This window comes from Uranotaenia lowii, chromosome 3 (assembly GCF_029784155.1).
Source record: "Uranotaenia lowii strain MFRU-FL chromosome 3, ASM2978415v1, whole genome shotgun sequence".
NCBI classification, from domain to species: Eukaryota; Metazoa; Arthropoda; class Insecta; order Diptera; family Culicidae; genus Uranotaenia; species Uranotaenia lowii.
The window spans coordinates 258,898,808-258,912,560 of record NC_073693.1 but is presented as its reverse complement, the minus strand read 5'-3'; the positions used below and the strand labels follow the sequence as shown (position 1 = coordinate 258,912,560).

The following is a 13,753-nucleotide window of genomic DNA, read 5'->3' as shown; positions in this document are numbered from 1 at the left end:
GTTGTTTTTATTTTTAAGATGAATTTAGCTGTGTTAATTTATATCATTTTGATAGCACGTTTTTCTCAATTTTGAGTGATAATCCTTTCAAAACAGGTTATGCTATCTCAAAAAAAGGTAAAAAAGTTTAAGCGTGTATACGTTCTTCTCGATTGTCAAATCATCTGTCACTTAGTTTTATCATGCCTACATCCAATGTTCCAATAAAACAGTTTTTCAACTTGGCTTGAACGCTAGTTTTAAAAGCGCATTGAGAGCATTATTAAAACCCTTACCAAAGCTCTAATAAAAACAGGAAAGTATGTGTTTTATTGAATCTTTAGCAATACTTTTGCAACTTTTTTACAACACTCTTAAGACAGTGTTTTATTCAAGTTTTAGCAAAACTTTCAGGGCTCTTTTAAAACTCACGATAAATGAAGCATTTCCTATGTTACAATAAAACCGTTTTAAAAATGGGATGCCATCGAAAAGTCTTCATAAAACAATATTAAAACTCAAAAAAGCCTATTGGCTTGATCTGTGTTACTTGGGTAAATCTGAGTTCACCAAAAATAACTTCACCAGTCCTCTTATCTACCGATAGAAAACCGAACAATGTTGATATGGCTGTTGAAAACGAAATTAACGTGACCAGAAACAATGCATAACACTGATTCATGCATTTTCTAATGAATTGTTTGCCTTAACAGATAACATGAATCGGCTGTTTTTTTCAACAGCTTATTGATAAATCAATTGCTTACTTGAGATAAGCGGCTAATTTCTATCCCAGTCGAATCAGCCAAACGTTCGGTAGATAACGGGGATCCAATTGGGCCCTATCCATTGCATTCTTTTTGGGGTTGGGTTTAGTCTCGAACAGCGAGTTACAACAAACGGTTTGTGATAACCAGTAATCCTCGAAAATGGTCAAAGAAATTTTGATCATAATTTGTTTTTCGGTTGCCATAAGTGTACAGGTGAATCTCAACTTTTTTTTCTTACTTTTGTATGGATCTGAAACGTTGTTAATTTAAATTATACTCCAGCAATCTGATCCAAATGCAGACCACTACTGGGCAGGTGTTGTGGAGTTTAGCATAGAAGATCGATCGGTTAAAACTCCTGCCGAATACACTGCTGAAGCCTTGGATCGTTACAAACGAATCATCAACTCGGTCGATGCGAACCCGGTTGATATAATAGTGTTTCCAGAATACGGTCTCAACACCATTGAGACGGCTTCTTTCGTGCCCAGCCCTAGTGACAATCTAGCCCCTTGCAACCATCTTATGTACGACCCGATCGTTCGGGATCTATCCTGTATAGCTCGACAACGTCAGAAATATCTGGTAGTAAACTTAATCGAAACATCTCACTGCCCCGAGAGTTATGATTGGCGTGACTGTGCAGAGGATGGTCTTTATCGGTTCAATACAAACGTAGTGTTCGATCGAGATGGGTTCGTCATAGCTCGTTATCGGAAATCTAATCTTTATGGGGAGCGAGGTGTTAATGTGACGCATTCCCATGAAACGGTTACTTTCGACACTGACTTTGGTGTTCGTATGGGGCTGATAACTAGTTTTGATATTCTTTTTGGACAACCGGCTGCAAGTTTGGGCCAGCTAACTGACGTCACCGATATTGTGTTTCCGGCGGAATGGTTTTCTGGGCTTCCATTTTTGACAGCTGCTCAGCTGCAACAAGGATGGGCTTATCGACATAATGTCAATTTGCTGGCAGCCGGTATTAGTTCTCCGGAAGCAGGAAGCACTGGAACTGGCGTTTATGCTGGCAGGCGAGGAAGAATCGTTTCGGTTATGAATTATCAGGCTGAAGAGTGAGTAAACAATTTTAGAAATTATTCATTTGGCACGGTCAAGGTATGATGAGGTTAAATTCATCGTTCATTGATTTAGATTTAAAGATAGCATTTGGATTTGGTTTTTTCAAGTAGACGAACAATGCGTAGAGATAAGCTCATTAGATAACTTGATAGCATAAATCAGGCTTTATGACTATTTTTGCTCTAATCTTGATACCAATTTTTAAATTTGCGAAAAACAAACATAAATACCTTTAATTTTAAAAAAAATATGGTTGTCAGTTTATAATCGGATACTAGAATTTTTGTAAATACTCGAAGAGAATTAATTCAATCAATTCGACAAAGGTTAAAAGTCTCCAGACAGAACAGACCTGTTGTGCCCAATGTGCTGAGGGACTTGATACGAAAGATTGCACGGCTCAATATGAAAAGTTTAAACAGTGAGTGTCTCGGCATGGGTTCCATAAGGATCGATACTTGACCGGGTATTGTGGAACATTGTCTACAACGACCTGCTAAGACTGCGTCTCCCCACGGGAGTAAGACTTGTGGGATTCGTCGACGACGTGGTTCTCCTGGCATCGGGCCCATCAGTAGCGATTGAGAAGGTGGAAAGTTGGATGCGCTCCAAGTGCTTGCGTCTGACTCACCACAAGACCGAGATAGTGCTGATCACCAACCTGATATTAGCACAATCAGGGACGATTGCAGTTGGCCGTGCGCAATCGAATCCAAGCGTGCGATCAAGTACCTGGGGGTGATGATCGACGACCGGCTGACCTTTTTCGGCCCACGTCGACTACGCCTGTAAAAGAGTGGCAATGGCGACAGCAGCCCTCTCACGAGCCATGTCGAATAACTCGGCAATCCGGTGCAGCAGAAGGAGGGTCCTGGTGAGTGTGTCCTCGTCCATTTTGCGTTACGGAGCGGCAGTCTGGAAGGCAGCCTTGAGCAGGCAGTGTGCTTGAGCTCTGCAGTGTGCAGCGGCTGATGAACCGAGTAAGATCAGCGCATACAGGACGGTGTCCGCGGTACCTGCTGATGTTGTGACGGGAGTCATGCCCACCTCGGTCTTGATAGAGGAAGATATCTTCTGCTACGAGCACAGGCACATGCCCGGTGTGCGGAAACATGTCAGAGAGGCTTCAATGTTCATCTGGCAGCACCAGTGGGACAGCTCGGAACGTGACTGGTGGACACATCGCTTGATCCCTAACGTCGGATCCCGGATGGACCGGAGACATGGAGAGGTGGATTTCTGCATGACACAGTTTTTGACTGGTCAAGGATGCTTCTGCAGTACCACCATCGGTTCGTACACGTGGCCTCACCATTCTACCCAACCTGCGGAGACACAGTAGAGTCATCAGAGCATGTAGTGGTTCGAAGTGGTACGCGCTAACATGCTCTCCGCCTGCGGACCGGACACGGCAACATCGTGCGGAGGATGTGTGAGAATGCCAATACTTGGCGCGTAGTCAGCGATGGGTTCACACGGATCATGACTGCCCTGCAGAGGAGTTGGAACCAGCACCAGCCCGCAACCGGTGTAGGGTGACTCCTTCGTCGGGGAGCATCTAAGTAATGCGCGTCCGAACCTTAGCAGTAAAGCATAAAAAAGATCGTTTCCTAATGCATGGAAAGTTGCGGCTATTTCTCCGATACACAAATCCGGAAATGCTCACAGCGTGGAAAACTACTGGCCAATATCGATATTAAATTCAATGTCAAACATTTTCGAAATTATTATGCACGAGCGAATGTATGCCGCTGTTAAATTTTTGATCTCGGAATATCATGGTTTCGTTAAGAAAAGGTCAACAGTTATAAATTTAATGTGCTACGTAAGTTCACTGAATAAAAGCATGGAGAAAGGTTGCCTGGTGGATTCATTCTATATTGACTTTGCCAAAGCTTTCGACCGTGTGCCGCACAAAATACTGGTCGCAAAGTTGAATTGACTAGGATTCCCGGCTTGGGCACTCGAGTGGATTGCGTCATATCAAACCGACCTTCAGGCTTTCACCAGAATACGAAACACGCGCTCACGAATGTTCGCCCTACCGTCTGGAGTTCCTCAGGGGAGCCGCCTCGGACCTCTGCTGTTTATAATCTTCGTGAATGACCTGTGCTCAATACTTCAGTCCGATACACTCCTATACGCCGATGATCTGAAGATTTTCCGGAAGGTTCGTAACACTGTTGACGCTTCAAGCTGACATCGCTAGACTAGATGAGTGGTGCCGCTTAAACGATTGCAAACGAAAAGAAGTGCAAGGTAATAAACTTTTTTCGTGCAAGAAGAAAGATCTATTTTGACTATCAACTAACCGGAGTAAAGCTGGAGAGCGTGAAGTCTATTTTCGACCTCGGAGTGAAGATCGACAACAGGCTCACAGTTGCTGAACATGTCGCGCTTACTTCTGAAAAAGGATCCTCTGCTCTTGGATTCCTGCGTCGCAACACCAAGGATTTTGATGACGTTTACGCATTGAAAGCCATATACTGTGCATCTTCTTCTTCTTCTTCTTTCTTTGTAGGAACTGCAACAGCTCCTAAAAGGTTGGGCCAGTGACTGTGACTATATGCCCATACTGTGCATCAGTACGTAGCATCATGGAGTACGCCGCGGTTCGAGACCATTGCAAAAGACCAATGACCTCTCCTCTAACGACTCGAGATCTTGGCTCCGCTTGGTTTAGCTCGAGGCCAATTCCTCTTTGCCCGTCCGTGGGCCGAATCGAGAGCAGCTTATCCTGGAAACGCGCCTGTAACAGCACACGTACGGGTCTTTAACGTTTGCGACTAGGATGAATCCCAACGGTGATGTCATCCTACCCGACTCGAGTGGCTCATCCGACGGCGACGTTAGACCACTCTACCCGAGAGTACTCCGCGACGTAAATACTCTTCCCCTACGAGTTTGTCTTCGGAGAAGGTCTTTTCTTATCCTCACAGCCTTCGTCGCAGAGGGCGCGTTCGACTAGGATGCTCCGTGACGGTAACGGTGGAGGTATACTATACAGACACACGCAACGTACCAGACAACGACATCGTCTGCCAGGTCAAGGTCGTTTAGCTGCTCTATTGTCGAAAGATTCCACGGCAATCCTCGGTTTGGTCTACAGGCAATCGATTCCATTACGATGAATTACGAATTACCGGGATTGGATACCATCGTGCAAAACTTTTCACGAAAATGCCTCGTACTGAGTGAGAGATGGACTTGTTTCTCTGGAACCCCTCGTCGTCTTAGAGCCGCTAAGATGTTTTCGTGGTTAAGTCTGTCAAATGCTTTTTCGAACCCAACGAACACCAGCAGAAGAGAGTCCTGAAATTCGTTGATTTGTTCCAGTATTATTAGTAGCGTTGTGATGTGATCCACACATGATCGTCCGGATCGGAAACCAGCTTTTTGCCGTCGGAGTGAAGCGTCGATTTTCTCCTGGATCCTGTTCAGGATCACTTTGCAGAGTACTTTGAGGGTTGTATAGATTAACGTTATGCCACGCCAGCTACCGCGCTCGTTCAGGTCTCCTTTCTTTAGGACCTATACGAGGATACCCGGCATCCAGTCGGCATTATCCTAGATGTCAGCAAGAAAACGATGCAACATTTGTGCTGACAAGGCAGGAACGGCTTTCAGCATTTCAGCAGGGATGCAACCGATCCCAGGTGCTTTATGGGATTTGATTGTCGATTCTATTTCAGCCAGCGAGGGTACTTCCGAGTTCACGCAATTGATGCGACTTACTGTGGGCGCTTCGAGCTGTGGGTTCTGTTGGCCATCGCTATTCGTGACTCAGAAGAGTTGTTCGAAGTGCTCAATCCACCTTTTGAACTGATATGTAATCGGATATCTCTATTTGCGGCGACTCTTTCTCCCTCTTCGGCTAGGGAGTTTGTCGGAGCGCTTGGGCAAGAATCCGTGTTGATCGTCGGAAAAAATATTCTTACAGGACAAGAAAATCGGATCCAAGACCACCAATTCGAATAGTTTGGCTACTGCGCATAATGCCGAGATTCCCCGGTAGTTGTTGACATCTCTCCTGTTACCTTTTTTATACACCGGAAACCACCTTCCAAAATGATGGAAAGATGGCTCTGTCAAGCGAAGCTTGGAAAATAAGTCTAACAGGAGTCAGCAAGACAGGCATGAAACGTTTAATGAAAGTAGCAGGTATTCCGTCCCGACCCGTAGAGAAAGAATTTTTGGGCTTAGCTGCTGCTTTTGAGATGACTGCATCCTCAACCACTATGTTCTTTATAGAGAGGCCCAGTGGCGCAATATTCCTGACTGCACTATCCAGATGTTCGGGGGATGTCGATGCTGTATTATAGATAGACGAGAATTTTTCGGCAAAGAGATCACAGATTCCACGATCAGAGTTTGCCGTATTGTCATCCAGAAACATGTGGTGCAGACCAGGTTAGTTCCGCTGACTTTTAACATGTTTCCAGAACGATTTTGGTCTGGACTTGAAATCACGCTCAACTCGAGCTATATAGTTTTGGTGACAACGTTTGCTGACTTTTTTGTAAACAGAATTTAGTCTACGATAAATGTCCTTAGTATAGGAGGATCTTGATTTGATAAAATTTCTAAGGGCACAACTCTTTGCCGTCTTTAGTCGTCGTAGTTCAGTCGTTAACCAAGGAGTCCGTATATTCTTTTCAATAGTGTGTTTTGGTACGTGACGATCGATAACGTAACTCAAGATGTGCAAGAAGGTTTCGGCCGCAGCGTTGGGATTAGATAAGTCGAGCTCAGATTCCCAATTGATGGAAACCAGAGTACGAGAAATCTCGTCAAAGTCGGCGTTCTTGAAGTCAAGATAGAAGGGTGCTAATTTTGCGACAGGAGCAAGTCTAGTGACATCGAGCGAAACTAATAAAGCAGGATGATGGTGTACCGATTAACGTACGGAGCGGGAGCCAAAACAACGGACGGTACACGAGTCCCATCGCTGGCAAAGCAGAGATACAACATACGACCGTTTTCGTTTGTCATGCTGTTAATCTACCGCAAAGTCGCTGTACTCAGGGAGTCTAGTATGACGTTCGATAGGGTTAAAAAAGTTGAGCGTACTGGATCCGGAGTTGGAGCACCACTTCAAACCGAGCAAATTGAAGTCACTAATCACTAGAATGTCATCTTCGGGTGCACAGAGAGAGCTAACTTTAGATAAGTAGCGCGAAAAAGACTCAGCTAGGGTAACATCCCTCGTGCGGTCAGGAGGCAGATACAGTATGCAGGTATAAAGTTTACGGTCACCAAGATCAATGCGGATCAATACAAGTTCCAGATCACTCCGGGAACTGTCTTCGATGAGCAACGCTGGGAAATCTGACTTAACGGCAATCAGCACTCCGTCACCGATGGTCTTTTTGCTATTACGTGGACTGCGATCGCAACGAAACACTAAATAGTCAGGTCCAAATATCTGGCTCGAAAGAGTACGGTCGTTCAGCCGTGTTTCCGTGAAGGCGACAATGTCGTAACAGCAACATGAGCTTGCGAGCAGGTAGTCCGCTAGACACGAGTTCTTACCTCCGACGTTCTGATAGTACAAGGTTATTGAGTCAAAAGTTTCCGAAGCAGAGCTAGATCCCTGAACACTGGAAAGGAGAGTACCATCAGGTGGAGGAAACCGATCGGGAGTGCCATACTTGCCTGAGTCTACAGGCTCTGCGAAGTAGTTCCACCTCTCCGTGGTGCAGAGTGGAAACGTGTCTGCAAGTCCGGCGTATTGCAGATGTACGGCCAAGAGAACTACACCAAATCCACTAGAGGCTGTCGACGGGTCTGCCAAACCCGCGCGGAAGAAGTGGTGCACCCGGGTACTTAGGTACCAGTACTTGGGTGTGTGCGTGATGGTCCAACACGCTTTCGGGGGGTAATGGCCCTGATATGCGGACGTGACCGGAGGGAGAGCGATCGCCAACTCGTTTTGCGGTTCGGTGGGTATAGACCCGATTCGCAAAATGAGTAGATGCGCAAAGTGGTGGCCAATGGTGGGCCGATCACTTAGAGACGTGTTTACACGTCAGTGTCCGAGAGGCACATTTTGCCGGAGGTGTCAGGGTTCGACTCGCGTTTTGGGAATTGTTGCGCCCGAACCGCGAGTGTGACCTGATGAGGGCGTTCTATAGCTCGATCTGCGCTTCGGGTGGTCATGCGCCCGACTTGAAGATCGGGTAGTTGCGCTGAGTGGTGACTTAAGTCAACACTATTTTTGTGTTCGGAGGAGTCTGAGTCCTACACGTGGCTTAGGGGGCTTACCGCTCCTACCCGCGTGTTTGAACAGAGAAAGTGTCGTCGACAACTCGCTTTGTGCTTCTGGATCTTGGACTGGATTCACAAAGTTAGTAGTTACGCTGCGTGGGGACCTCATTCACACGATGAGATGTCGGGTCCTAACTCGTCAGAGGAGGGGTTGCGCATCGAGTTGTGTTAGAATGAGGTTTTGCTGATAGAGGATTCGGAAACGAGTATTGCCTTGGAGCGCACTAGCGCGAATTGACCTCCCACTATTGAAGTAAAGTGTGTCAAACAGATCGAGGTGGGAACAAAGGTCAGTGGCCCCAGGTGGACTTTATGGCGTAGGGGGTACAGTGTTCCTTACCATTGTATCATGAGTCGTCCAATTGCACCCATGGACCCAGAGTAGCAAACTGGGGGGACGCGGTGGCTCGCCGCGCCTTGGAATGCAATCCGTAAAATGGATTTACCACCTGGGTTAACAACTAATAAAAAAAAGGCTGGAGAGTCCCTGCGCCACAGACGAACTCAGGGCCGGTACGACTGAAGACGCTAGCAGGAAACAGCGCGACTGAGTCGAAGGGCAAAAGGGTCTCCGTTAGACCTGATAGGTTGCGTCCCGGTGCTGAATGCCTTGTAAAAGTTGCTACATTTTCGAGGTTCGGAAAAGAGCGTGCCGAAGAACTAGTGGGCGTAGCACGGTGATAGGCTCGCAGTGCACTGGAAAGGGAGAGTCCATCACGAGGAGGAGGGCCAACATAAAATGGATACTTGCCTGTAGTTGCAGGCTGGAGAACCCCGTCGCCAAAATCGAACTCAAGGCCGGGACGACTGATGACGCTGGTCGGAATCAGCGCGACTGAGTCGAAGTGCTCCGAGGTCTCCAAAATGCCCAATTCGTTGCGTCCCGGTAAAGAACCATTGTAGGTGCGAAGAAGAGCAGACGTAGGGTCGTCGTCGTCGTGTCGAAGCGGGGTAAGGTGAACTGAGGATCCATCGCTTATAGAAGCTGGGGTTAGAACCCCGGAGTACCGGTTCTCTCAGTAGAAGTAAATCGACTGGGTGCAGCTGTCGGTGTAGCTTGGCTTGTGAGAGCCTTTTGGAAATGGCGGACTTGGAAAGATTGCCTGAACATGTTTTTTGAGCCAGAATCCTCGAACTTTCGGAATAGCACTCCAGCAGGTCATGTGCTAGCGTCTAATGCCGCGGGTTTAAGGCTTAAGTCAACGCCGACTTTAAAAGAGACCAACTTGAGTTGGGATAAGTCGGAGTCTTTTTTTTTACCAAAAGCTGTGCCTCAGTAGCATCACAGGATAGGCAGTCCTTGACAAGGTCCTCGATATCAGCTACCGTCACGGTATTTTGAAGTCTGGCTAAATAGATCCAAAGCATTTTTCCGGAGGTGCAACAGTCGCGATGCTCTTAGACGTTGTTGCCCTTGTGCCAACTGCTGGAGTCATAATTGGCTCATGAGGGGTTTTAAGAGAGTGATCCATGCGACGTTGTTTAATTGATTGGCTATCAAGCTTCGGCCATGGGCTAACTTTGGTCGAAGAAATGTTCGGACAAGTTCCAGAAATCTTTTCCAGGCTAGCGTTGAACTTCGCGAATTCAGTTTGAACGTCGGCAAGCACAGCGGAATGTTTTTCACGTTTTTCATAATCCATTTAAACTCAAATTGCAGACTTGTTTATAAAGCAACTCTCTAAAACGTTAATCATAAATTTTTGTTAACATTCACAGAAAACTGTACATCGCCCAAGTGCCAAAAATCGATCGTCCCTCGGCAACCATCAGTCGACACCCCGTCATAAAATACACACCAGCACAAATGTCCAAACTGGCTCTCCTCAGGGATCAGATCGATTCCTACGAGTATGCCGATCTTCCCCGGGTATCAAACGCTAACTTCAATCAGACGCTTTGTCAGAAGGATATTTGCTGCAACTTTACCGCAGATTATACCTTCACAAATCCTCAGCAGGGTCAGGTAATTTTTCTTGTCGAAATATTATTTGGTGTAATTTTTTTCAAATAAATTGATTTTTAAATATTTCAGAAATTCTATCGCTACCGCTTAGCTGTGGCTTCCGGGATGCGTCGATTCGGGGAATCCGCTGGGGAAAGTGTCGTAAAGGTTTGTACCATTTTGGCTTGCACTGGTGATGCCCTCAGCAGCTGTGGAACTCACTTTGATGATGCTACGAATCTGGTCAATACAGTACGCTTCAACTCGATTGAAATAGAAGGAACGTTCCAGGGAGAAACGTTCGATTTTATGTTGCTTCCGAGTACGCTTGATTCCAGCATTTTGCCACTAGAGGTGGATGAATTTGATTTCAACATCGAGGATGATGGGTAAATTTTAATACTAATGAATGTTTATGACGGTTAAAACAATTGTATTCATTATTTTTCAGATCAAATCATCAGAGGACAAATTTGAAAATGACTAAACCCCGATCGGATTTGTATACTTTTGGAATATGGGGTAGAGAGTATTCTTTTTTTGTCAGTAAGGGAATTCCAATCGTTGTTAGTTACTTCTTAATCACGGTTTCTGTTTTGTTAAAAATTCTGTTTTAATGTCCTTACTGTTTTGTATGATGTCTGTTTTGTTGTGATAATTAATAAAATTCATAAATGAAGTTTAACATAACGGTTCGTTGAACAAAAAAAAAATGCTTGAACAGACCGAAATTTTCAATCGATCAGTTAATCCTATTGATATTCCAAGGATTGGCAAAACCAAAAAAACTTTTTTCAACATCAGCATTTCACGCTAGGATGACATTCTGCAACGGATTTTCTTCTCCCGTCTGGAAAGATTGTTAGCTAACCTGGTGATAACGGAGGCAAAATGTGGTGGCACCATAATTGAAACAAGATAAATGCGTAGCCGTCCCCGGCAACTAAGCCAATTCGAAATAGGTAGACAACACGCATACATCTTCTTACCGTTGATGGGCCGAAATTGGGACACAAAATGGTTACGATTTGGGACCCGAACATTTCGCAGTCGCTAAAAGCTAAGCGATCTGATTTAACTTTTTTGTTCTAAGAAAATTGGAATAAATAATACCTTTCAAAAGAACGCACTTGGGAGCAGTCTAATTGCTGCAAAAATCAGAGAATCATTATTTTTCAACAGTATTTTTCTGCAATCAGCATTTTAAAACCGGTGAAAGAGCAGATTTCCTTAATACTTCTTCCAACAACATGAAATTTAAATGAGCTGCGGATTTAGTTTTATTGGAAGGTTGCTTTTCAGAGCTTTAGAAGCAAGAAATGTTACAAAATATAATCATCTATATGTATTAGGGTCTCCCAAATTGCATATTGTCTGGGTATCTGGGGACTCAATCTTCAAATGGTAGATAAAGATATGGAGAACAAACTTTTATATGGGGCCAACTAAAAAAATCTTGTTCAAAGGTTCCGCAAATGCGATCTTTGAAAAAATGTCAAATTTTTAAAGATTTTATTTTAAAAAAATTCGTGGTCCTTAAATTTTTTTAAACTTTGTTTGGGTTAAAGATTCAACGTAAAAATAAAAAAAATGAATCAAATTTATATCAAAATTTCAAATCAGCAAGCTATTTTCTTGAAACAATTTTTTTTATTCAACTGACCAAAATGTGTACCTAGTGATTTTTTTTTAAACCAATGCAATCAAAAGATACGGGTTTTGTGCACTTTAACTTTGTTAAACAAAATTTGTTGTTTGTTTCATTGCGTGAAAAGCTATTTACTGTTCAATTCTTATTAAAAATAACAATTTTGGCATTTTCGTAGATGATGGAAAGAATTAAAGAGTACATGAGGTACCAAAGAACGAAAGAACATAAGCCGTAAATATCATGAAATTTTCGAAAAAGATACAACGGCTCACCGGTAGGACTTGAACCTGCAATCTTCGCTTCAGTACAACGGCGCGTTAGCCAATTTCACCACAGTGAACATGATGAAACCGACGAATACGAGCAATCGAGCTCTGCCGATCAACTGCTGGACCTTCTATCGAAACGCCATGTAGGTGCCGGCATTTAGTTAACTTTAAATGCTGTAAATGACATGTAATCGCATTAAACCGCCACTATATGGATATTGGGTGAAAGGGCTAAACAAGAAGAAGTCAAATTTTTTCTTTTCGACGCCATCTTGAAGTGTAAGATGGTGGTTTTAGCTGAACTTTTAGATGCTGTTTATCACTGGAAATCAAATGAAACCCCCAATATGAGTATTGAGAGAAAAAGCTAAACTAGAAGAAGTCAAATTTCGCTATCCGACGCCATTAAGAAATCCAAGATGGCGGCTTCTGCTAAACCTTCAAATGCTGTACATGTCTAAAAACTGGAAAGCAAATATCTTCATTTACAGAGGATCCTTGACACCGATAGTTTCCTTTCAGCTTTTCGCTTTGCAGATTTTGGATAGATAATCTGGGCTTGAGGGGTTGGAAAATATTTGTGTAACGTAATATTTGAACAGCCCAACGTCATTCGCAGAAATTAAACTGTTACTGATTGAGTTTTTTTTTTTAAATTTCTGTTTTTCACTGTATTTTTTGTTATTTTATGCTAGTTATGATCCTTCAACTTTCTGTTTTCAGGTCGATGTTATGTATGTTTTTTACCTTCTGCGGAATAATCTGCTAGTTTAGCAATTCAAGATTCTTGACATTTTTCACTTTCCACTTCTTTCTTTTTTGAAATTTTGTTTTCACTTTTCATAAAATTGTGTTAAAAACCTTTTTTCCAAAGACTAAAGTCAACCTATATGTCATATTTTTGCATATCCGCATCTCATTTAAAAAAAAAATTTCAAAAAATTAAAACTAAGAACTAAGAAGGGAGGGAGAAGGGGGAGATTCAGATTCGTGCTTAGGTAATTAGTGAACGGCTCCTAAGTTGATGAATAAAACATTTTTCGCGTGAGCTTTAATAACGTTGTATGAAACATCTTAAGAATTCACAGAAAATTGCTGCAAAAGCAGTGGAAACTACTTTAAAAATAAAATTTCACATTTAGAATATGTTACCCAGGCTACAAATATTCTAAATGGAACGATGTTGCGACTAGTTTATGTCAGTTTTTCTATTTTTTCGTACTAATACTTTTTGTTTACTTTATGTTTCATACGACGTTAAGAAAACTCACGCTAGGTTTGACCGTTAAAAATCATTTGAAATATCAAGAAATTTATAATAACATGTGTTCATATCCAAGAAACAATTTAAGTTCTATTCCAACCTTAACAGCTCGCTAAAGCCTATTTTCTTAAACTACTTAATAAGCCAAAGCGCATTCTATGCTTAAGCACAACTGCTTTAAAGCTAACATATGGACTAGTTGGCCCTGTTTTGTTATCGTCTTTCAGGCTAAATTATTAAAACACCCAACAGAATAGCTTTTTTCGACCTGATAGACATAGCTTTAAGAAACCTTTCAGAGCTCTCTTAAGCTCTCTTAAAACTACGCCATGGAACCTGATTGGAGTTTCACTGTGGGAGCTTTCTGTTCCGCATTTTTTTCTCGGGTTATCACCTACTCTCCCAAGCATTTGGTGATTGGTAAAGTTTCCATTTAAAATATTTTAAAAATATTCTCATTTCCATTTTCATTATATCTTAGCATGAAACTGCCTGCAACCTCAGATTTCTGGTGAAATATATACG

At 43.2% G+C, this 13,753-nt stretch overlaps 1 protein-coding gene across 1 annotated transcript; it reads left to right on the top strand.

Annotated features, from left to right (window-relative positions):
- The first annotated feature begins 862 nt into the window (after positions 1–862).
- On the top strand, positions 863–10,678 carry LOC129757594 (vanin-like protein 1). The gene is made up of 5 exons (XM_055754866.1): positions 863–962; positions 1,032–1,825; positions 9,819–10,065; positions 10,135–10,433; positions 10,496–10,678. Exons 1-5 carry the CDS (start codon positions 909–911, stop codon positions 10,659–10,661), a joined length of 1,560 nt encoding a protein of 519 aa, XP_055610841.1. The 5' UTR covers positions 863–908; the 3' UTR covers positions 10,662–10,678.
- The last annotated feature ends 3,075 nt before the right edge of the window (positions 10,679–13,753 follow it).